This window comes from Belonocnema kinseyi, chromosome 2 (genome assembly GCF_010883055.1).
Source record: "Belonocnema kinseyi isolate 2016_QV_RU_SX_M_011 chromosome 2, B_treatae_v1, whole genome shotgun sequence".
In the NCBI taxonomy this organism is placed as follows: Eukaryota; Metazoa; Arthropoda; class Insecta; order Hymenoptera; family Cynipidae; genus Belonocnema; species Belonocnema kinseyi.
Genome location: NC_046658.1, coordinates 88,464,198 through 88,490,668, shown reverse-complemented (window position 1 = coordinate 88,490,668; position 26,471 = coordinate 88,464,198). Strand labels below are relative to the sequence as shown.

The 26,471-nt window shown below is 27.5% G+C and overlaps 1 protein-coding gene and 1 non-coding gene across 5 annotated transcripts in view; one reads left to right on the top strand and one right to left on the bottom strand.

Moving 5' to 3' along the window:
- Positions 1 to 26,471, top strand: part of LOC117168421 — a 230,340-nt gene that overhangs the window by 148,236 nt on the left and 55,633 nt on the right. For all 4 annotated transcript variants that reach the window (XM_033354058.1, XM_033354055.1, XM_033354056.1 and 1 more), the window contains one exon: positions 20,303 to 20,507. In XM_033354058.1, the coding sequence (XP_033209949.1) occupies positions 20,349 to 20,507 (159 nt within the window). In that variant the 5' untranslated portion in view covers positions 20,303 to 20,348. The remainder of the gene's footprint in view (positions 1 to 20,302; positions 20,508 to 26,471) is intronic.
- Positions 6,508 to 6,578, bottom strand: Trnag-gcc. Its single transcript has one exon. It is a non-coding gene; the product is annotated as a tRNA-Gly (tRNA).

The following is a 26,471-nucleotide window of genomic DNA, read 5'->3' as shown; positions in this document are numbered from 1 at the left end:
CAATGACAATACAAATGGTAACAAATTAACTGAATTTTTTATAAACAAATAATTGAATGAAAATGGTTTCGTTTGGATTGACGGCAATTCGTCACTTTATTCGCACTAAATTCGAACAATTTATAGACAAAAAGAGCTTTTGAGTTGAATTAATAAAAGTTAATTATTAATTTGTTATTTTAAAAGCACTTTTTATAAACAAATTTCCAAATCATGTATTTTTTATGGAATAAATAAAGTTTTTTCTATGGAATCGATCATATATTACCTGAAAATAAAATCTAAGTATAATATTTGGTCACTAAATAAAATTCAATAGTTTTTTAAACTACTTTAATTAACAAATGCACTGTTTGGCTATTTTTGGAGGTACCAGCTTGATTTTTTCGATGCAATTAACTATAAATAATTTCTAAATCTTTAAGACCATGTTGATGACAGCAAACAATTTATTATTGCAAAAAAATGGTTTAAACAAATTTTTATCATTTTATGTATCTATAAGTAAAGTAACGCTTTTTTCATGGAATTAACAGGCAGTTATTTAGCAATGATAATTTAAATTACTTCACAATAATTCCTTGCCGTAAGTTGATATAAATTGAAGATTTATTAAACAATCTTAATTACTACTTGACTTTATTTTTCGGTTAACGGAATTGATCGGTTTATTTTTAAAATAAATTTAAAAAAATGTGTTATCAACAGTTCATTACACGCAAAGAAACAACTTTAAATGCTGAAAAATAGCCGGATTATGTATTTATTAATTAATTTTGGTTAAACAATTATCAAATGTTATCGATTAATAAAAAAGAATCATTACTTAATAACTGTCCTTGAATTACGTGAAAAAGTAGCATTATTGTTTACAATAATAAACTATTTACTGTCATAAAAATGTTGTTAAAAATTTAGAAGATAGTTATTTATTTTTAGATATTTTTTATTGAATCGAAGCATTTTTCAAAAACCAGTATACTTCAAAAGTCACATTTTTTGTTATGTTTCTTATTAATAAAAAAAAAACGAAAATTTAATCTGTGGTGCCTTATTTATTATGTTCACTAGCGCCATCAACTTATTTTCCTAAGAATATACAATAGAAAATTAAAAACGATTTTTTAAGATTTCATATACGTCAAATCCAAATTTGCAACACAAGAGTTTATTTTCAACTAAATAGTTGCGTTTTCAACCAAAGAAGACGAATTTTGAAAAAAATAATTGTATTTTCAACCAAAAAAGATTTTTCGGTCAAGATACAGAAATTTCAACCAAATTATAGTTTGAGTGGAAAAATAATTTTAAAAACAAAATAAAAATTGCGAATAACTATTTTTAAGCTAAGTGGTTTACATGTTTCTGAATGGTTATATGAATATAATTAACCTACGATTCTTGAGAAAATTCAAGAAGATTTGAAAGATTTCAGATATTTTGAAAAATATTTTGAAAAAAAGTCCTTTATAATTATACATTAAAACTTTTTTAATGAATGTAACATCATTAAAATTTTCGCAGGATTATCAAGAGCATTTTTGTGTCCTCTTTTGTATATTCTTTTGTAATTTTATATCTACCTACTCGAATTTAAAATAATCTTTCTTTTGTAGAAAGTTCAGCTTTCTTGTTTAAAAATAAATTTTTGTTCGCAAATCAACTGTCCTCTGAAAAATTCGTATTTTTAGCTTGAAAAATAAAACGCTTGTTTAAAAATTTAATTGTTTTCTTTAAAATTCTACTATCAACTGTTTTAATGAACATTAATCTTTTTCGAACGAAAATTCATATATTAGGAAGAAAAATTTATCTTTGTTGGTAAAAAAAAATTTATCTTTCATGGTTGTAAATCCATCTTTCTTGGCAGGAAATTAATTTTTTGCTTAAAAATTTCGTGTTTTTCTTAAAAAATTACTCTTTTAGTGAAAAATTATTTTTTTTCTGGTTGAAAATTAGTTTTTATAGCTGAAATTTTCATTTTTGATAGTAAATTTATCTTCCTGTATTCAAAACTCAACTATGCTATGAAAAGGCAATTAATTATTGAAAATTGAAATAATTTATTAAAAATTAATTTCATGATGGAAGATGTATCATTTTAGTTGAAAATTCATCATATTGGTTAAAAATTAACTACATATTTTGGTGCGGAATAGTTGTTTTTTGTATTACGTTGAAAATTTCTTTTTTGTTGGTTACATTTTTTTACTGAATATTTGACTTTTGAGTTGAAAATCTATAGTTTTAGTTCAAGATTCATTTATTTGTTTGAAAATTTAAGTACTTAGTTGAAAATTCAATATTTTCGGGTGAAATTTAATTTCTTACCTAAAAATTCATTACTATTCTACTTGAAGATTCGAAATTTTAATTCAAAATTCACCTCTTTGTTTGAAAGATCGTTCTTTTATGGTTGAAAATTAATTTTTTAACTGAAAATTTAACTATTCAAATTTTAATAGAAACTATTTATTTTTAAGTTGAAAGTTCAATTATTTGGTTGAAAATTTATCCTTATTAGTGGAAAATTCAACTACTTCCTTGAAAATTCATCTTTTTCGGTTTAAAATTAATCTTCTTGGTTGATAATTTATACTTTAGGCTACGAATTCCACTATTTGGTCAAATTTCATCTATTTTTTGAAAATTCAACAATTCCATTTAAAAGTATTTTTTATTTGATTGAAACATACTAAGTCAATGCAGGCATATGCAATCCAAAGGAATTTTAGGTCATCTACAGTAATTCTTTTCAATGACGTAATCCAGGGTAATGCGATATTATTCGAAGTAAGCCACTTCCGCTGGACCGCATTTTCAAGAGTTGTTTCCCCTCGCTTTTTTCTTATGTTAAGGAATAAAAATCGAGGGAGGTGCTCATAAAAAAGTCTTCTTGCCCCACTTTTCTTGGATATACATGAAACTTTGGTTGATTCTAAAAAATATTTTATTGATACAAACAATCTTATTTTTCTTAATCATCCAAATACTACATCTACCAAAAGATTTGGTCAAAGCAACCAAAAAATGTTGTTGTTCCAAACAAATATTTTGTTCATTGAACCAAATAGTTTTCTGAGAGTGCCACTACAATGTAACGCGGAATTTTATGATGGCCACAAACTTTTATGCGGTTCTCAATTAAAATTATCATTATTAAATTCACAGCAATTACATCTGAGATTGCCGGCACCGCTAAGAAAGTAGAAAAGTAAATTGCAGACATAATCTTTTGACTCCTAAAAAATGCGCGCACGTCGTAATTTTGCGCTATGTTTGTTACGCAAGAAACTATGCAATTCAAATCTTCGTAACATAAAACAAGTTTTATGAGAGATGTGTTACGTTGGCCAAGAGTGAAGAAAATCGAGAAAGGCATGCCATGCGTGATCTGAAAAGAATCTTTAGGTTTGACCACTTGTCGGCGGCACAAGGTCGTTGAACTACTAAGAATGCTCAAAATCATTACTTCTCGAGATTAGAGCAGCCTTTATAGACGAATCCATTCATAATCTCAAGTACAATAACGGACCCTTTATAGAGTTGTCAAAGTCAATAAATCTCGAATCTCAAGTTTTTATTACGAACAATTGACATACATACCTGGATGAGTTGAAGATTTTTATTTCGAACCCTCTTGGTAGAATGACATTCGAGAAATAAAAATCTGTGAAAGTTTATAATTAATGTTTTGACTGGGGATATTCGCCCGGCCAATACGGCCTTTAAAACGCGACTTCTGTGTATGCTTATAAAATAATTTTAAATCCTGAATAATTAGAATTACTGGACCATTAAGAGTTGCAGATACTTGGGTATTTTTAGGTTGAAATAAATGAATTAAAATTTCACAAGTTCTTGAACAAACGTACAAAATTTGTAGATCCTCACTTAGTTTCAGTATAAAGTATATAATGTTGCACATTAAAACAAGTTAACTCAATTATAAATTTGCATAAAACAACGTAATTTAAATGTCACTTTCTGAAACGAAATCTAGTGTTTCAAACCGTTTTTAAAAGAACACGCTATCCGAGACAATTGTGAGGTTCCTATTACTTAAACTTGTAATTTAATAATATTCAGTGTTATTTTTATTTAAATAACTTAATTAAAAAGTAGTATTTTTAAATTAACGAATGAATTAATACATTCTTGACAGCCAGAAATCGCTTTGTTTGAATAAAAACAATTTTTATGATTCAAACATAGAATATTGTTATTATATGGGAAGAGAAATATTTGGATGACGCAATTAATTTTTTTCGTTGTTTCAACCAAATGTTTCGGTATATGCAACCAAAATTTGTTTGATTCAACCACATTTTCACGTATATTCAAGAAAACAGTTTTTCTGGTTTAAGAATTTTTTCGGAGTGAATGGAGTATGACGTTACCTAATTAAAAAATTGCAATTAGAAAAAATACAATCGTTAATGGAAAAATGTTAATTCTTAAAAGTACTTTGCAAACAGCCGTAAGACAAACTAGTTCTTTACCAGTTCTTCGTAATATTTTATAAAGATTGATTTATTTTTAAATTCAAAGTACTATGAAGCATCATTAATATTCATACACTGAAATAAATATTGAAATAACTAAATGGGGTTTACGACCATCTTATGTTAATTTTTATGTCAATTTTAATGTTAATTTTAATGTTAATTTTAATTTTAATTTTAATCGACTTTCAGTAATTTTTGACTTTTATTTAAATATAATATTTTGTTCCGACAGGGATTAGAAGGAGAGAAAGAAATAATTAAGTTAATTCTGAATTTTATCTCGTGATAATATGTTTATAAAAGACATTCTGTAATTCTGAGTCTTATTGATGTCTTCTATTTTTGACAATGATCTATTGTCTAGATGGATACAATTTAAAATTCGCCAATTTCCTTAACTTCGAATGCTTACAGTTTAAACTCATAAAATTTTTAACATCTTTTTGAAATAAGTCTATCTTAAATGTTTTTAAAATAATTCAATTCTCAACATTTACAACTGAAAACTTGTCAATTTTAAAAGTGTGTTAACAAATTTGTAAATTTAGATTATTTCGAAGATCAAAAGTCAATTCTCAATATTTCAAATTAAAAATATCGAATCTAAGTCAAAAATTAAAGATTCTTTCATTTTGAAACTCTTGATATTTGAAAGTTTTAAATTCTAAGTCTTTTTAATTGAAGAAATTTCATATATAAAGAATAAAAGTCAGAGAATTTTGAATTTTAAAACTTTAAACTTGCATCGATATTATAGAATTTTAATATAAAACTTAAAACTCGCATTATTTTCTATTGCAAGTTGGCAAAACGATAAGCTTGTCTATTTTTAAGATTAACAATTCGAAGTTCTGCAGTTTTGAAAAGTTAGAATGAAAAACTTCTGAATTTTAAAGATGAATAAATTTTAAAAAATCTTACATTTTGTTGATCTTGTAAATAAAAAGACAAGTTTTCAAATCTGACTCTTTTAAATTGATGAAATTTCGAATTTAAAGCATAAAAAAGACAAAATTGTGAATTCTATATGTATAAAACTTGCATAAATTTATATTGTAAATATTTAAAATTAAAAACTTCAATTTTCAAGATTAACAGTATAAATTTTTACAAAATGTTGAAAAGTAACCATTGAGAATTCTTGCATTTTTAAAGTGTAGAATTGAAAATTATTCAATTTTTAATATTGAGATTATAAAGCTCTATATGAAAACTCTTTAATTTTTAAGATTGACCATTCGAATTTTTACAATTTTAAAAAGCTACAATTGGAAATTATTAAATTTTGAAAATATAGAATTGTAAAAAACCATTCAATTTCTAAGATTTATATATTTTAAAGGTATCTAGTTTTTAACATTTTTTTAGTTTAGTTCAAGTTTGAAGATTAACAATTTAAAATTCTTCAATTTTAATGATTTTCAATTTTATAATTTTTGCAATTGAAGTCTCTTCAATATTGAATGTGTATAATAGAAAATTATGCATTCTTGAATTTCTATTTTGGAATAGTTCAATCTCGAAAATTAAAATTCTTCAATTTCGAACAGTAAAAATGACTTTTTAAATTATATGATTTTTTACATCTGTGACACATGCCTGTATATAAAAGAGGAAATACAGCTGTAGTTAGTTCCGTTCTTTAAGGCACGTCCTCAACACTGCATCTAATTCTAATTACCATAATTTGATTTTCCAATTTAAAGTCAAGAATTTCGATTCAAATGAAGCAACTTCAAGCGGGAACAGAATTTTATGAGATGTCAAATTGACGTTTATGTACCATTAAACTGTCAAGCTAGGTGAAAGAAAGAAAAATCAAGGGACAAAAGCACGCTGTAAGTGAGCGGAAACAGGCTTCTATGCGGACAAGTGAATTAATAAATTTGAAGATTATTAATATTAATCGTCTATTTAGCATGATGTTATGATTTTTATATAAAGAACTCGAAAAAGCTTTAATTATACAAAATATTAATTAAATAATAGCAAAAAAGATTGCATCGGCCGGGAATCGAACCCGGGCCGCCCGCGTGGCAGGCGAGCATTCTACCACTGAACCACCGATGCTGATGAAATTTATTTTGCCAGAGAATGTACCACAAATCGCGATTCAGAGCAACTTAGAAATGTGCATAGGTGGTATATCGTATACAAGTGCTGCAATTTCCTCCTTTCGATTCCCCATGGCGAAGGTGAGCCAGGTAATAACGTCGTCTGAGGTGTACCTTTATCATAGGTATCTATTACTTTGAGAACATGTTTAATTTATTACTTCTTGTACCTATTGTTTTATTTTTTGTTTAAAATTATTTTATAAACTATGTCTTACTGTTAAAAGAAATAATTGAAAAAAAGAGGTTGGAAATTTAATTCTGCCTAAACAAAATATAAATATACATAAATATACATATATATAACATAGGAAGATATAAGATTACATTAGTAAAAAGTATTTTAAATATGCGGATAGTTCGAAATTCCAATTTTTTATTGCAATTAGACTCACTGACTCAAATAACTTTGAAAATTAAAAATTAAAACCATATTTTGATTGATGCGTTAGAACTTGAAATTTTTATAAATATAATAATAATAATGCCTTGTTAAAACAATTTGAAAAAAGCCTATTTGCAAAAAATTGAATAATGTAAATTTTCGAAAATGTTCTGATTATTATATTTTAAAAGGCTTTGAAATAAATTTTCTATGTATTTCACATAAGTTACCAATAGATTATAAAAAAAATATCATGGAATATGAGTTTTAAAAAAACGCGAAATTTTATTATGGTTTCTAAAGAAGTATCCATCATTTTTTAAATCTAAAGTTTCGAAGGATTGGGTTAGGTCGTTTAAAGGGAATAAAAAATTAACTTGAAATTTAAACAGTTCAAGCTAACAAATTGTGTGTATTTATTTTTAAATTTGATGCCAAACAAATATGTGTATAGGATATTAAAAAATCTCAAGGATTGCATTATTTTTATAAACAATTGTAAAGTCGAAGCGAGTAAATGTGGTACGAAATTACAAAATGATACTTTATGAATGACAATATAAATATTTGACAAAATTCTTGTTTAAAATGTTTTAAAATTCATGTTTGCTTTCAAATCTTTACCACTTATAAAAATATTGATGAGTAAAAAAATTGAAATAATACAGATTTAGTGATATTGAAAAACATAAGCATATCAAATTAATTAAACAATTATTTGTCTGCATAAAATGTATAAATCATAATGTTATTTACCAGTCATTAATATTATAAATTTACATTTTTATTGCGAAAAGAGGTACGTGAACCTTTTCAACTGACCTCGAACTGTTGACAGATTTTCGTATTTCACAATAAAAATGAAAAAACAGATTTCACCCTTACTCTGATTTTTAATTACCCTGTCATAATTTATTATCAAAGATAATAAAAATATAAACTTTGGTGTTAATTGGCTGAATGGACTAGGCTGAAAAGATGAGCACATATGAAAATGTAATTGTTTTAAATAATAATTCAACAATAATGCGTTTCTTATCCAAACTTTTTGCCGAATATTTTACATAAAAACCTGTGTCAAAATGTTGATATTTGAGAAAAATGCGACATTCTTATAAATTTAAAACTTTAGTCATTCATATTTTGTGTTAAAAGATTTCTTTTTTCACCTGTACTCAATTCTACATTCTTGACCATAGAACTGATTAGTTTTTAGGATTTTACGTATTTAGTTTGAACAATTAAAATTCACAAATGACGTAAAATGTACACATCATTAAAATTATTCAAGGTGTAGAAAATGCTTGCAATATGCATTAAGAATATATGTTGCTACAGACTTTCCTTAACATTTGATATCAACCGGCCTGATATATTAGGCCGTACATCAATGCACATGTGAAAATGTAATTTAATATTTATTTAAATTTTATTTAATAAATATCAGATAAGTTAGATAAACCTAGCTATCCTTTCCATTTCCAACTGAAATTGCATAATGCAATTGAAATTATTGAATAATAGTACCATTAAATTGAATTCAAAAGAATAAATCAAATGAATTAATTTTTTTTACCTTGTGACGAAACATAGCTAATCAATTAATTAACTTTTTTGAAATTATTTACGAAGTAATCTATAGAAAATTTTAAAATAAATATTTAAAAAACTCTTTCAGACATTCCGAAGCTTGGGGGCATTGTAGCATACCATCAATCTCCCATACCCAGTAATTTAGAAAAATAATTTTCTTTTACATTCAGTCTGCATAATTATTCAAAACATCATACAGCTTTGGCATCATTTTTTACTTTCTGAAGAAGAAGTGTAATAAAAGATTGAATCTATTGAAAATAGAATAACAAATAACGTAAATTGATACCTTCACAATTTTCCGAATATTGGGCGTCCGCATGAAGATGGTCCTCATGGCCAACATAAAGTTACATATAGGGTCATATAGCCGAATAGATTTCCGGAATTCAAAGCACAAGAAAAACTCTTTAAATTGAAAAACAAGTTGTCGGGTCATTTTTTAAGTTGGAAATTCGAAAAACCGCTTGTCGAGAGAAACGCATTTAAAGCTGCTGAATATCATAAGCCCAGATGTTATTCTTTTCATATAACAGGAAATATACCCATTTGCGGTTGCTTTCGTGACATGAGAAATAATTCAGTATAGGTCCACATGTCATCCCACAATAAAATTTTAAAAAATAATAATTTGTTGATTTAGAAAAACGCGAATATCTCCTAAACGCTTAGAGAAATTTCCTCTTGTGTCCGAAGGATGCTTTTTGACACAAATAAAACTAGCTTTTAAATGTAAGGTTAAAAGTAATTTCATTTCTTTTAAACAAAATTCGTCTTGAAGCAAAAAATGTCCTTTTGCGACAAACTCCACCTAATCTTGCAGATAAATAATTTTGTTTGTCTAAAAAAGATATTTAACAGATTAGAAACAAAGCAGGCAAGAGGAAGCTGTTTCTGTTTCAAGAAAACTTTTTCTCTGAGTTAAACTAGAACCGACCATAAGAGCTCTTTTTATGCCAATGCCAACAATTATTCACGTTCATAGTCATGAATTATTTCCACCTCGAAGATGATTCATATTTTTGAGATAAATCATAAAAAATATACAGAGATCATAATAATCTATACGCACAAGTGTACCAAGAATGATCGCTCGTCCAGTAACATTCCAAAGCATCCATATCTGTTATCCAAGACGATGAGTATCAAGATATTACTAGCCTAGAGTAGTTAAACTCTATATAAACTGTTAACGTAGAGCGGTGCTATAAAAGATTAAAACTCTGGATCTAAATCTCGCCAGATAAACGAATCGAATGTTCACTGATTCACTTACACTTAAGAGATGAAATTACGATAAGTAAAGAAACTTGTATGTTTTCAAGCACGTCAGTCTACTTGTCATGTCTGGGTTAGGATCCGACAAATCGTCAGCGTAATGATTATTAATCATTGAACATTCAGTACACACTGCATACATGACGTATATTTTTCAGCTCAATGAACATTCTTCTTCTGAAATGTTAAGAGCTACGGATGAATGAAAGTAGAAATGAAAGCATATTAAATTACTTCGCACAACTTTCTGTTGAAATTTATAAAAGGATTGGATCTACAAGAAAAAGGAATTCAATGCAAAATTCAAAGAAAAAATGGTCTGCTGAGCAATACCTTTTTTTTGTTAAGAAGTTCCAGCTACTAAAAAAATGGTTAAATAAAAATAGGGATACAATACACTCAGAAAAATTGAACAAAACAAATTATTTCTTTGATATAAGGTCAAATAAAAATCTGATTGGTTCAAACAAATATTTTCTTGATATAAGTGCAGCATTGTTTATGTCAAACAAATTTTATATGAATGTAACCAATTCTATTTTTGGTTTAACGTCAAACAAAATATGTTCATCTGAATCAAACTAACATTTCTCTAAGTGTGGCAGTATCATATCTTACTAACTAAATAGTTCAATTTAAATAAGAATACCTCTTTACGAATCATTTATACGACTAAATTAACGAATTAATTAAAGTTGACATGGAATAAGTTGGATCCCTTAATGCTACAGTTCATGGCTTATACTCATGCCAGAAACTTTAATTAACGTAAATTCGGTTGAAATTTAAATTAATTTCAACTGAATTTAAATAAATGCAACAGAAATTACCTATGTGGCAAGTTAACTGTATTTAAATGAAATTGATGTTATTTCTACAGAATTTAAGTGAGTAGAACTGTATTCAGAATCCATGGGACATCAACTCTCTTTAATAACATTCCACTGTAATTCAAAATGAATTAAAAATAAATTAAATTCGCCCAACTGACTTCAAAGTTTAATTAATTTGATACAAGTGAAATTTTTGTTAATTAAATCCTACTAAAGTTATTGAATTCTACTTATCGTCATTTATCAATTAGATCAGAATAATAGAAGAATGTAACAGTCTTTTGTTTTTCTTTAAACTAATACAGATTTTTGAATTAATTGAATAAAATGCAGCAGTTTTGATACCTCAGGATTAATTGTGGTGCACGTGTCTTTCAATTCCTTGAAATTTCGTAATATTTTTTTCAATCCTTCAAATCTCTCATAATACTGGGAAGTCCTTTAGTAATACTTAGATCTTTTGAAATCTTAAGAAACCCCTTAAAATCCTTTGAACTCTTTTGAATTCTTATGAAATTCCTTTAAATCTCTTCAAATCTTCAAAATCCAATTAAAATCCCCATTGACCGACTATTTGAATTAAAGAAATATAGTATTAAATTTTTCTGTGAACAAGAATGACCTTTTTATTTGGAAAAAGTTATTTCTTGAAACAAGAAAATTTTCGTTCGACTCAATAAAATATTTGATTAGATGTGCTGGACTACATTTCTTTGATTCAAGTAATCTTTTTCTTAGTGCCCGAAAAGCCTTCAAAATTTGTGAAAATACTTCGATATCTCTTGAATTCCTTTACAATTTCTTGATATCTCTTGAAATCCCTTTGTAAGCTGCGGGATTCGTTCTTTATTCTTTGGAAACCCTTTAAAGAATTAAAATTCTCTCAACTTAAAATATTTAAATTTTTTAAATAATTTATAATCTAAAACCTCTTGTAACTCTCTGAAATATTCTCAGATATCCTACATCTTTTGTAACCTCTTTGGAATCTTTTAAAATCTCATTAAATGTCCTCAAATCCCTAAAAAGCTGGAAAATCTTGTTAAATGCTGTAAAGATTTCGCAATTTTTTAAAATACTTTGTTGTTCTTTGGCAGATCTTAACATCTCTTGAGATCCGTTGAAATAATTTCTAATCACTGGTATAAAATTTGCAAAATCATCCTTACGTAAGTAATGGATCTTCATTTATGATCATTCAGTGTGTATTTAAGTGACTATATGGTCAATTCATTTAATGAAAGTAAAAGTGATTCTATAATTAATTGTTCTGAATTAAGATGAATCCTGCCCAATTTAAACTAATGCTGCTGAATTGAAATGAATTTGAATTAATTTAAACACATTCGACCCAATTTAAACAAATCCTACTAAATTCCATTAAATTAAATTAAATTGACTTCAAGGGAATTCAGGTAAAATCAATTTCGCAAATTAAACTGCGACTTCATGTAAAAAATATAAGCATATTCTGGTATTTATAAAATTGGATTTCAATACAATAAATTGAATTTGATGCCAGTAACGATATGTTAATTAAATTTTAGTTTACGTGAATTTACTGAAGTTTGGGATAAATTGAACGAATGCTCTTAAGGTATTTGCCAAAAATCCGGTTGCTGGAAAAAAATTTCTAGATTTTAAGAATTGAAATGATATTATTAGTGATGTTGTATGAAAGAGGAAAATGTTTTCTTATGAAAAAAGTTAAAAACTACCAAAAAATAACGACTTTAATTTTTTTCATAATTTCTTATTTTGTCGGAAAAACATTCATTAGAACTTCTCTATTTCCAATTTGGAAAATGCTAAATTATCTTTACATTTACTTATGTGTTAAAAAATGTTTTAATATAAAAATGTTGAATGAATGTTTTCCTTAAACAAAATTAGCCATTATTTATCCAAATTTAACCAATTTAAAAAAATCGAGCAGACCTGATAGTATAAAAGGATGCAATAATTTTAAATAAAACAGAGTTCAACTAAATGTTTTTTTGTTAAGTTTAAAGCTTTCTTTTATAAAAAAAGTTTTCTTCGTGTAAGATCGAAATTAAATGTGGTTTTCCATCAATAATTTTATGCATCGAAATTAGAGCATGAAAAAAATTCTCAACACAAAATTAGACCTCCAAACTGCCTCCTTTCCAGCTCATTAGAGGCAATTACATAACAAAGAAAAAAAGATCGAGAAAAAGTAAAGTCATCCAAATCCAACTTCTCACACTTCCCTTATTCTTTCTCCGCCTTTTTTTATACTAGTATAGGGTCCATCGTGTTTCTAAGCCAATTAAGACCTCCTAAGCAGGTGTTATTAATAGGAAGTCCCATTATTAGGGGGATTTTTTGTTTGTTTTTATAAAAAAAAAAAAAATTATGAAAAAGTATTCCCTGTGAGATTCATTTTCTTGTGTGTGTATGACCATTTTTATGAATTAAAGAAAAAACTTAATTTTTTTTCTAATATTTTTACTTATAATTTTTTTTTGCAATATGCGTTAAAATAAAATTTTCCTAATTTGAGACTGTAAGTGCGATTTCAAACAATTTTTTTCACTTAAATTTTCTTAAAATACATTCCTCAATTAATGCTGTGATAATTGTGAAAAAATTCAAATCTCTTGTGTGGTGTTACACGCAAGGGAGTTAACCTCTCATAATTTATAATTTTGAATGTTTATTTCTATAGATCGTTTTTTAAACAAATAGTTAACCTAGTGTAAGTAACACCTTGAATTATTATACATTCATAATCGAGCACTTATAGTTCTTTAAATGGTCAATTACACCGATAGATGGCTGATAATTGCTCGACTTGTTTTTGAAATTCTTCAATCGAGTGACCGAGTCCGCCATAACGGATCATCGAGATTGAAAACGGTACCTCTAACGTTCTCAAGAGTAGCACAATATACTCATACCACGTACGCCAATGCATAATTCGCGCGCGTTTTTCGCCACCGTCTTCACGGATTCAAAATGGCGGATCGTCAGTCGAATTCCCTCCACCTCGTGAAATAAAATACCTTGGAAATGCGAATATCGCGTCCTGTCGCCTTCGATTCTTGATAGAAGGTAAGCTGACCGTAGCAAGAGTTGACCTTGGAATCTTTTTTCCTCTCACTCTCTCTGACTCTCGCTGGCGATCTCGTTTTATCGTACTGCTCGTAGCGTGTGTCGCAATTGGCGGTTGCATTTGACTCGAAACAAAGAATAAGAGCGAGACCGGAAGCTGAGCAATTACTCAGACTTGCAGCCGCCGGTCAATTGACGTGATTACATTCAACACAATGCTCATGTCGTCGAGAGGAAAGTGTACTTTAACTTAAACGCTTTTGATCATTTCTCTGCTCCATTGTAAGATCTTTAAAGTTTCATGTTACCACAGTAAAACAGTAATTTAGAACGAGGCCTTTTTTTTAACCAGTTAGGTTTTCAATGAAGGTGCCTTTCAAAAACTACGTGGAATTGTAGGGGGGGGGGGGCGTAGAATGTAACATCTCACTCGGAAAATATGGATGTGAATAACATTTGTTTGACATGCTAAAAAAATAAAAATTAGTAATTTTATTTTTTTTTAAACTTCCTCTATTTCTTATTTTCCTTTTTTTCGCTAAAATGCGATCCGAATTAATAGAATCCAATAAGAAAATCTAACTATTTTTCAATGAAAGATTATTATATTACATTAAAAAGTCTACTATTATACTTTTCGTTCAGAATTCACCCCTTTTGGTTGGAAATTGAACTCTTTTCTTGAAAATTCTATTTTTGGTTGAGATTAATTTACTTAACTGAAAACTTAACTAATGCATTTTTGGCATAAATTGGTCGTTTTTATTTGAAAATCCTTCTATGAATCTTTTCAATTAAAAATCATCTTTTTTGTAGAAAATTCGTCTACTTGCTTGAAAGTTGAACTAATTGCTTAAACATTTATTTTATCAGTCGGAAATCCATCGCTTTCTTTAAAAAGGTAACTATTTTTTTGAAAATTTTTTTGTTTGTTAAAAATAATATTTTTTCACTGCAAATTGAACTACTCCATTTTTGGTTAAAACTTTATCGTTTTTAGTTAAAAATTCGACTATTTGAATTAAATATAATTTTTTCTTAAAACTTTAAATGTTTTATTAAAAATTATGTTATTTTGGTCGAAAATTAAACTACTTGGTTGAAAATGATGTTTTTGGTTAAAAAAGATTATTTTTTCCTGGAAAATTTTAACTATTTGGTGGGGAATGGACCTCTTGGTTTGAAAATCCAAACAATTTTATTTGGCTTTATTTCTTTTTTGGTTCAAATATCAACTATTACATTTATTGTTGATAATTTATCTTTTTTGTTTAGATTATACTGTTTTTCACTTTAAATCAAAATTTGTTGGGCTAAACTTTCAGATATCATATTTTTCTTTAAGAATTATTTTTTTTATTGAAAATTCGACTACTGGGTTAAAAGTTAAACTTATTTGTTAAAAATCAACTTTTTTGGTGAAGATCCATAATTTTAGTTAAGAACTAAACTATTTTGTTAAAAATTCATTTTCTTGAGTGTCATTGTTAACTGTTTTGTTGAACATTTGTCTTTTTAGAAATTCTCCTATTTAATGCTAGTAAATTCAACTTCTGGTTGACTTTTTTAAATAATTTTTTTGTTAGAAATCAACGGTTTAAATATCGTCTATTTGGATATAAAATACGCCCTACTGGATTGATATATTATGTTTGTTTTATTATTTTATTTGTTCTTTATTTTATTTTAATTTAATTATTTTATTTAATGTTTTATAGTGGAAAAATCAACCCTTTTGTTTGAAAATTCACTTGGTTTAAAATTAATTTTTTTTCTTGATATTTCCACTGTATTCTGAAAAATTCGTCTTTTTGCTTACATATTCAACTGCATGATTAAAATGCAACTTTTTGTTCAAAAAATTGTCATTTTTGCTCTAAAGTTTATTGAGCCAGTTGTAAATGCAACTTTTCAGCTGCTAATTATTTTGTTGTTAATAATGCAACAATTTGGTTGAAAATTGATGTTTACAGGCTAAAAATTCAATAATTTTTTTAAAAAGTCGTTTTTCGTTTGAAAGTTCAATTGTTTTCTAATAAATTCGTTCCTCTGGATGAAAAATTCATCTTTATTGGTAGAAAAGTTCTTCATTGAAAAATTATATTTCTCGGTAGAAAATCCAACTATCTTACAAATAATTCGTTATTTTTGCTTTGAAGATTCATCCGTTTGTTTGAAAGCGTAAGTTTTTGTATTTTTTGTTTCTTTGAAAATTTGATCACTTGCTTGAAAATCATTGGGAATTCAAATATACATGTACCTCGACTCAAAATCTCGAGCGTTTATTAATAAAATTTATTATAAACCGCGAAACATTAAAAAAACAACCTGATATTGATTAAATCAAACAAAAAAATTAATTGAACGGACTGGATTTCAATATTTTACATCCATCGAAAATCCACTTCCTGCCGCGCATTATTTTTCGAACCTACCTGTACTTGGTTAAAGCGGGTAATTGAGAAATCGCTCTTATTCGAATTAAACGAAACTATATGATCTCGCAGATTAATGATCTCCACTAGGCTTTGACGGTTTCGATGTTTTTTTGTCGATCTAGTCCGATCGTAACGGTCTTTTTCGCTACAATCTCCTTAGAGAGCCACGCCAGTGCTATACTCTATATAATCAATAACTATTCTTGCAACTATTATCAATAATATTACCATTTAAATAATTACAACCTATAATTTTTATTTATCTTATTAGATTCGCATGAATTTCTCTAAAACTTTATTAAACCTCTCAATAAAGAATTAATACTTTTGTAATACTTCTAAAGAAAAAAATCCAGAACGGAAGGTAAAGATCATGTATGATTCTAATAAAATTAAAATTTTATGATGCAGATAAAGTAGAGAAAGTTTGAGATTAAACTAAATTTTATGCAATTGACTATAATCTTCATCGTACAATGTAGATAATTACATATACTACGCTAAACACACCTTATTTGAAAATTAAATTAGAGTTTGTGGCACGTCTTATCTGTTATTGATGTAAATTCTAATCTGAAACGGTAAACTTTCACTATTAGACATTATTGTAATATATATCAAAATTCCATTAAGTGTGAATGTAATTATAAAAGTTAATTCTAATTTTATTATTTCCTGAAATAACGTAGAAATAAGGTACAAATTATTTTCAAACTTCTTTTCTATTTGGCTAAAATAACATGTCAACCATCTCAAGTACAGAAATATATACCGGAAAATAGTCCCAACGACAAAAATTTATTTAGAATACTTTAAATTCATTAATTATTTATTTCAATCTTTGGCCTCGGATTGTACAACTTTTTCAATTTTTAAAAGAAAAATCATTAAAAATTGTACGATTTTCATTTCGTAACAAATACTGATTGTACATTTCAAAGTCGTGAGCATCGAAAATATTATAATTTTAAATTCGATTACCATTAAAGAAACGAGAGTCCTATATAATCAGCAATATGACTTCATCACATTGAAGTGTACAAAATATCAAAGCATTCAAAATAAAAAAATCTTAGGATGAAACAAATTCAGAATAAATAATTTTCTATTTGAACATTATTTAAATATAAGTGTCTTTCGGATCAAATAATAGCCTAGCAATTTTTTTAAGTTTTAAGCTTGTGCCTTCATACATAGGATTTTATGCTAAGAAGAAGAAAATTCAAGTTACTATTGCTTATTGTTTTGGTATTTTTCTACCGTCTTTCGATATAATTTTCTTCGATAGAAAAATATTACAAATTGGAGGCCCTTATCTAAAAAATTTACTTTGTATTATAAAGAAATGATTTTTTTAAATATCATGTGACTTGAAATTTTGTGTAAAGTTTCTGTTTAAAACTATTTTATGCACATAAGTCTCGTATTTAAAAATTATGATTTCATTATTTTTCTACTATTTTCCAAGATTTATGTCACTATTGACACTATTTTGTATCCCTGAACACGCCTGTTCTTAACTAAACTTATTCACTTAAAAGAACAGGCTAAGGCAAGCAGTTCCCAGGTCATTTATGAGAGAAAATTTTTTTAGATTTTTTAGTTCCAGTTTAATATATTTTCCTGTATACAATGTAGATGAGAATTATATCAAAATGAATTTAAGTAGACTATATTGTCTTTAATTAAAATTAATTATAGTTCATACAGAAAACAGACGTTATAGTCTCTCATTTTTATGATATTCATTTCCAAATTGAATAATCGAATTATGGTAACTGCTTTATTTTAATTCTCCTTTTCTCTTTAAAAATTTCGCATTCGGAAATACAACATTTGAATTACTCATAAAATTCCGACCTGAAAATAGTGACCAAATTTTAATTATAGAGTTTTAGCGATATAAATTTAACTTTTAAATCTTACAAATATAATTTTTTTATTTATTTTTGCAATTTCGTTTTTTAATTTAAAAATAACGAATAAAAAATTATTTGCACATAAAAGTATTGCGATTTAATTATTATTAATGATGGTATTTTTTTAAAAGGGAAAAAATTCTTAATTATTCTATTGGGTGATTATTTAATTGCCAATGGCAATCTGTTTTCGAAAGAATCTTCTTTTAGTGGACTTTTTTGTATAGATTAAAATGTGTTTGTATTAAATTCAAATTTGAATTTTCTTTAATTTGCAGCAGTTGAATTTTTATCAGTAGAGAATTCACTAATCAATTTTCAACAGTTAAATTCTATTTTTAATTCTCAAAATTTGAAAATTGAATTTTTAACTGAAAATTTGAAGAACATTAATAAATGAATTATTAATAGTGAAAGCTCAACTGTTAAAATGAAAGTGGTTTGAAAATTGAATTATTAACTGCTGAAAATTTATGAAAATTGATAATTAAATTTTCCACAGTTGAAAATTCTATTGTTTGAAATTGATGCCAACTGAATTTTAAATCGTTAAATACTGAAGAAAATTGACAATTAAATTTTGAATAGTTGAAAATTGAATTTTCAATAAATTAAAGTTCAATTATTTTAAATTGAAGGAAGCTGAAAATTCAATTGTTGAAAATATAAAACTGATTCAATTTTTAAATGTTGAACATGAACGAAAATTGATAATTGAATTGTCAGAAGCTGAACATTTTATTCTTGAAAATTAATGAAAATTGAATTTTAAACTACTAAAAATGAAAGAAAAATGAAATTTGCTTGTTAAAAATAGAAAAAATTTTATATTTAATCGATGAAAGTTGGAGAAAATTGAATTTACAACTGTTAAAAATTGAAGGAAATTATTAAATAATGATAATATAATTATAATAATTGAAGTTATCACCTGTTTAAAGTTCAAGAAAATTGATCATTCAATTTTCAACAGTTGAAAATTCTATTATTGAAAACTGCAGAAAATTGAATTTTGAACGGTTGAAATTTGAAGAAAATTGATGAATGAATTTTCAACAGTTAAGACTTTTATTTTGAAAAATAGAAGAAAGCTAAAACTTCAATCCTTTTAAATTGAATTTTCAATAAATCGAAAATTGGTAATTGAATTTTCAGCAGTTGAGTTTTCTTAAATTTTCCGCTGTTGAATTTAGAATGATAATTTAAGAAATAAAAATTTCAATCCCTGAAACTAAGTTTCAGAAAGGCGACTATTTCGAAAAGCGGTCGCTACTGGTATATAATATATATAATATATATATATATATAATAATTTGCAATTTAATAGTCATCTAATGGAATCACAGTAGGAAATTTGAGATTTACGAAAATACCATTCCTGATCATTCCTTTATAACCAGATATATCCAAATTGTAAAAAAAATTCTTTAAAGTCAGGAGTCATTGAAAAATCATTTAGCATTATTCAACAATACAAAATTTCTTATAAAAATATTGTTCGTTCTTTTCTACATTTAAAAATTAATATATAGTCTTTTCCTATGGTCAAAGCAGATGCATGTGTATCACTGAAAGAAATCAGTGACGATTTTCAGTGTGAAATCAGGGAATTTGCACTGAATTATCAGTGAAACATATTTTTCTGGAATTTCGGTAGCTTTACTAAAAAATCAGTGAGAAACTTCTGAAATTTTAGTGAATAGTCACGGACTGCCATTGAGTTTTCACTGATTCGAATAGCTAGAAGTATGTCACTGATACTCAATAAAACTCCACTGATTCGAATTAGGAGAGCGAGCATTGAAATTTGCATTTAATTTGAAATAATTTGAAAGACAGCAACGTATAATATCTGAATTATAGGAGAATGCCAGGAACCTTGAATGCGACCTTGTCAGGGGACAAATGTTGTAATAATTGTGGTGGATCGACGAGTTAGTTCAGTGATAATAGATTGTATATGAGACTAGAGACTAAATACTAGTGCCTAGGCGGATAGTAGGCTTTAATAATAAAGGACACGACGCAATCCTTCGGCTATAATCACAGCTGCTATGGAGAATGAGTAATGACGTGCAATGAAATTAGTTGCTCGCGAGCGGCTGAAAAGTGTTACCTTCTAAGGTCGACCAATTACCAAACCTTCTCTTTCCTTGCAGAATGAAGATATAACGGGAAGATCCTCAGTGCCTCAGGGTAGCTACCATGTCGGCGCAATGCAATCACTTCGTGCAAAACGCCTGGAAAAAGGAGCTTTGTTCCAATTGTTTCAAATTGCGAGAGGAACATGTTGTAGCTTCCGAATCTCCAAGGCCGAGTGTCAAAGCACCTGTCAGAATCGTAACCATCAATCACAAAGTGCAGGTAATTTTACTAATTTCATTATTTTGTATTGATAACTTCTTAGGGCACTGTGTGAACTCGCAAAACTGGGTAAGGGCAACGGTAACGTTTCCAGGGTAACGCTTACTCTCCTCTATCTCTCCTTCGCTTCTCCCACTGACTGACTTTTTCAATCCCTCTCCCTATGTATCTCTCCTTCGCTTCTTCCAATTCTCTGTCTCTCTTTCGTTCTCTACCTCCCCCCCCCCTCTCTCTCACTCTTTCTCTTCATCCTTCACCCTCACATTCACACTGAACTATGACAGTATTAGCAGTGTATAGCGGCATGCGCTCTTTTTGAAGGTCGTGGTTCGTACCCTTGCGAACTGTTTTCAATACAATTACTTATTCATCTCGAACATACTTATCACTTTTGCTGGTCGTCCCACAACGGCTCACGTGTTTTTTAGCTTCTTCTTAATATTATAGCATGTCATGTGCCAAGGGGGAGACGTTGGACTTTTTAAATGAGTACACGGAAACAGTATGTTGAGCAACGAGTGGGCAATCGGTGGCTTCGAATGAGTGGCTCACACTATGTTTTTAGCAGTGTGTAATAAGAGCATAGTAATTTAATGAATAACACACAAATTACCTTTACCTTCACTTTCAAGGTTATTATCAGGGATAATCATGCTTTTTTCTTTTTCACTCATTGTGCCAGCCATTATTTTTTTCAGACTGGATGATTGAATCCTTTAAGGTCTACTATTGTATATCCAGATAGCACTGCAAATTCGGTGAAGATTTTCTGCAATTGACAATGTAAGGTTTGGAATATTTGTTTGAAAGGACAAGGCAAGGTTTGCTCAACCAAGAAAATGTGCAAGGCGGTTTAGAAGATTTATTTAACGCAAATCAATGCGCAGTAGTATTCTATGGCACCTCAGGCTGCGCAATAGTGTGCCTCAACCTTTCAATGCAATATTCCGAGCCTTATACAACCTTTTTCAGGGAATCTTCAACGCATTTTTTGTGTTAAGTAGGTTTAATATTGTTATTAAAAATAATATAGAATCGGGCTTTTTCCCCGTTCCCTATTCTTGCTTTCTGATACCAGCAAATAACGGCAGCGTCAATTGGTAGGAAGACATTTATTTGTTGCGAAAAAGGATAATCCGACATTCAAAGTAGCATTCCTTACGCAAATATAAAAAAAAAACTGTCTATCGTTACCAGCAGATAACATTACTCACTGAAAAACATCTGAAATAATATAGTTTGCTCTTACGAGAATTGAGGCAGCGCAGTGGCAACGGGTATGAGATACTGTGTGTGTGTGTTTGTTTGTGGGGGGCGTTGCTCACTCTTATTCTTGACTGTTTGCATTCGTGGTGGACCTTTGTCTATGGATTTATATCTAAGGTCAGTCCCAAAAGCGGCACTCACTCTAGGATTCACTGTTTTGATAAAAGACCAATTTTGCGCGTCTTTAGATTGTAAATTTTCCAAATTCGTTCTCAACTAACATTTTTAATATTTAAAATTTGGAAAGGTATAAATACATATGTTAGCCAAAATTTCCAACTTTAAAAATAAAAATTTTTAAATGACCTTAAATTTCCATAATTCTATAAATTGATAGATTTCTAAATGAAAACTTTGTGAAAATTTCTAAATTACAAGAAATTTTAGAAATTTACGGTAAATTTACAAACTATCAAAAATATCCAATATTTTGAAAATTTGTGTATTGCCCATACTTACAAAAAATTAAGGAAATTTCTGATAAATCTATCGATAAATTACCAAAATATTTTAAAAATTTGGAAATTAAGGGAAAATTTAAGTATCCAAAAATTAAAGTTTACGAAATTTAAATTCGATTAAAATCAAATTCAAAATCATATTTAACGTCAGAAAATAAAGTTAATATATAGAATTCCTAAAAATAAAACCAACAATCCAACGATCAAATTTGGAATACTGCAATAAAATTCCTCTATTGTAATTTAAAGAAAGGATCTCCTTTTAAAAAAGAAAAAACGTCTCTTTTTTAAAAAAAATCTTTATACAAAAATAAATAAGAGGAAAGAAAAATGGGAAGAAAGGAGATTTGCTTGGTTGCCTCCTCCACTTTCTTTCCTCCTTTTTTTCTAAGATTTTTTTTTTATAAAAGATAAATTTTTTTCATCTTTGAAAGGGGATCATTTTTTTATTACAATAGGAACATTTTATGGTGGTTGTCCAAATTTGGCCGTTAGATTCTTTGTTTTATTTTCAGGAATTTGATACATTTTTCCAAAATCATAAATCACCAAAAAATCTACAATTTTGAAAAATTCATAATAAATTTATAAACTAAAAACAATTTCTAAAATTGATAAATTTATAAATTACGAAAAAACTTGGAAAATTTCTAAAAAATTTCAGTATATTATTATTATTTTTTTATTATCATAAATTACAAAAGATTTGAGAAATTATGTGAAATTATGGTAATTTGTGGTTACTCATCGTTTCTAGTTGGTCCTATCTGTCGGACAAACACTTAAGGCCATCAGCTGATCGCTCGATAATTTTTATTATCACCGCTATCTGAAAGTACTTTTCACTCCCTGGGGGCCTAGGATCTGAAAAGTAGAACTTCAGCTCCGCTTCATCTTCAATGACTTAGAATCATAATCTTTGTTAATTAGGATTTTAAAATTAATTTTCGTTTAATTTTTTTATTTTCAGGAAACAAGAATGTAATCAGTGCAAATATACAGAGAATTAGGGAAAAGTTACTGACATTCAAGTCTTAGGAGAATTAGTGTAAGATGTCTGAAATGGTGTAATATACATGTCAAAAGTTTTTAAACAATTTATATTTTCATAAATTTAAAATAATTTTGCAATAATTAGAAGTTTCGCAGGATGGTTTGAAAAGATTTTCAAATATTTCTAGGGATTTTACACGATTTAACAAAGTCCTAAGGGTTTTATGGAATTTTCTTTAATTTCGAAAAATTTGTAAAGATTTCATAGGATTTATAGGATTTTAGAATATTGTAAAAGATGGGATTGTGAAGGATTGTAAAGACTTCGACACTTTAATCGATTTCAAATGATTTTCATTGATCTCAGGATTTTTTAAGGTTTTTATAGGGTTTAGAGGCTTTTAGATTATTTAAAATGATCTCGAAAGATTAAACAGAATTTCAAAGATTTCGACGGAATTAAATAGATTTCAAAAATTCTGATCTAATTTCGCAGAATGTCAAAGTTTTTCGATTTTTCGAAGAAATTGTCAGACATTACAAGTTTCAAGATAATTTAAGAGATCTTAAGGGATATGTAGGGGTGTTATCAAAACTATACAAAATTCACAGAATCATCAAGGTTTTTAAAGATTATCAAAGTTTTTCAAAGACAAGATTATCAAAGTTTTTCAAAGAAAAGATTATCAAAGGTTTTCAAAAATTTCAAGGGATTTTACTGAATTGCTACGTATTTCCAGAGATCATTAAATTTTCAGTTCAAAAAACAAAATAATAATTCAACCGAAAAGAAACAAATTTTTAAACAAATAGTTAAATTTTCGACAAAAAATCTTTTTCATCCAAAAATAAAACAAGTTTTCTATGAAATAGTTGATATTTTAACGAAAAAAATTAATTTTTGATTCAAATGATGAATCGTTAAAATAAAAAGATAAAGCAAATAAATTTTACATAAAAGAGTTTAGCTTTCAGCATAAAAGGTGGATTCTCAACAAAATAGTTAAATTTAAATTTTCAATTAACAAAGCCACATTTTTAACCAAATTTTTAAATTTTGAACACGACAAGAATAATTTTCAACCAAAAACGGACATTCAAATTTTCTTTTAAAGGAATTAGTTTTCCACTAAATTAAAGTACATTCTTCGTTTTTTAATTAAATTCCGGGCCTTTCCCGATTTTAAATCAGGAGTTTTTATTTTAAAAGTGATAAAGTTTTGAAAGTTATGCCCCATTCGAGTACTTTAATATACTTACAAATGATATATAATAAACTACAACTTTAATTATCATTATGAAAATGAGTAATTTTGCTGTGCGAATTTTATTTTTGTAAAATATATATAATGAGTTGTGAAGAGCAATAAGGAATTAAAAATTAATGGCATAATTCAGTATTAAAAATATTATTTATAAGCATTACACAATTTTTTTAAATAATTCAAAAATACTTTAAATTAATTTAGTAAACCATATGATTAAATTGCTTTCCCAAAATTCTAAGAAATTCGTAATTTGTGACTTTTCTCCCTAACAAAAAGTACATAATAAATATCTATCTAGAAAACCGTCTTTTAAATTAATTCACCTCCTTCCTTAACCTCCATAATCGCTTTTGAAAAGTAAATTTGTAATTTGCCTCATATTTGGTTCAACAATTAAAAGAAAAGAAATCGCTCTTGCAGTTATTAATGAAATTTATTCTTTTGATTTCAGAAATATTTCGATAAACCTACGTATATAATGTGTAAATTAATGTAGTTACGGGCTTTTTTATCGCTTGAACTTTTTAAATTTTAAAACCGAGATTGTTCCGATCTTATAATTAAAGTCGCTCGGAACTCCAAGATAATCGTCTGTCGATAAAAAAACGATCGGCCGATTAAAGTTATCGCTAAAACGAGATAAATCAAGATATGCTGTTTGTTTTTCTTTAAATATTATATACTATCAGATTTCAAAAATAGTTAACCCCTCAATTTATTATTTAAAAAAAAATGTATGATACTATTGACACTATTTTAAATTGCACAAATGAATCTGAGGCCTAGAAATAAGAAATTAAGTTCAGTCTTGCCTATAAAATGTATGAAAGACAACTCGCGTGTCTTGTACGGCACAAATTGTATGATATTCATGGATAGATCATCGATATTTATCCTCTTGAAAGGGAATGATTGACATTTAACGGTGCTGAGGGTTGCAAGTTTTCTTGTATAGAGATGCAATTGACAAGAAGCATAATTATTCCAACTCGCAGATGGCATATTTATAGCCAAGTTGTTTATCTTCAACTGGTTGATGAAGTAAAAAAAAAACATTTAAGAACGTATGGACCAACGATACTACTTACAACTAATTGTAACGGAGAAACCAGTGGAGAGGAAAATAAACCATATAATAGAGCAGTTGAACTTGGCTATCTGGATATGTTAATTAAAACTTTCATCTATATGTATGTTAGAAATCAAGTTTGAAAAAAATACTTTTGTTTGCATATGAGTTTAATTTAAGATTCTTTGCATTTAAAACACATAAATCAAGTATGCTAATTTATAAATAGTAAATCAATCACGTAGATGAAAAATTAAACAAAAGTTTTGTAAATTCAGATGTTAACATTCACAAATATATTTTTTTTAATAATAATTAATTATGAATAGATTATTTTGAATACCAAAGTTAAGCAAAGCTTGGCTGGGGTATACTCGGATGGAATTCATTCGTCATTATTACCATTTAAAAAAAAATTTGGTAGCTTTATTCAATGATTGAACCTATAAAACAAAGGGTCAATTTTTTTCTCCAAATAATTTTTTTTTATAGACCTTCTCTGAGGGAAGCGAAAAAGGATATTTTTTTCACAGAATATCTTTTCTTATCGAAACAGATTAACTGAAATTCTATAACACACCATGTGATCCAGTTAAATTCGAAAAATATAATGACGCACCAAAGGATATAGTAAAGTTCCATAAAAAGCTATAAAATTTTAGACAATTCTATTTAATCTGATAAAATTCACAACAATCACAATAATCGTGCAACGACTACAAACCTTATATGGCATTTATGATTGACGAACATACTACAGATTAAAAAGATTACTAGAAATTTCGTTCTTATTTACAAATATTAACTTATGATCTATATGCAATTATTTATGATCCCATAAAATCTAAAAACTTCAGATTTGACTTTATTTGAATTGAGTTTGTTTTTATTGACAAGCAAAAAGTTA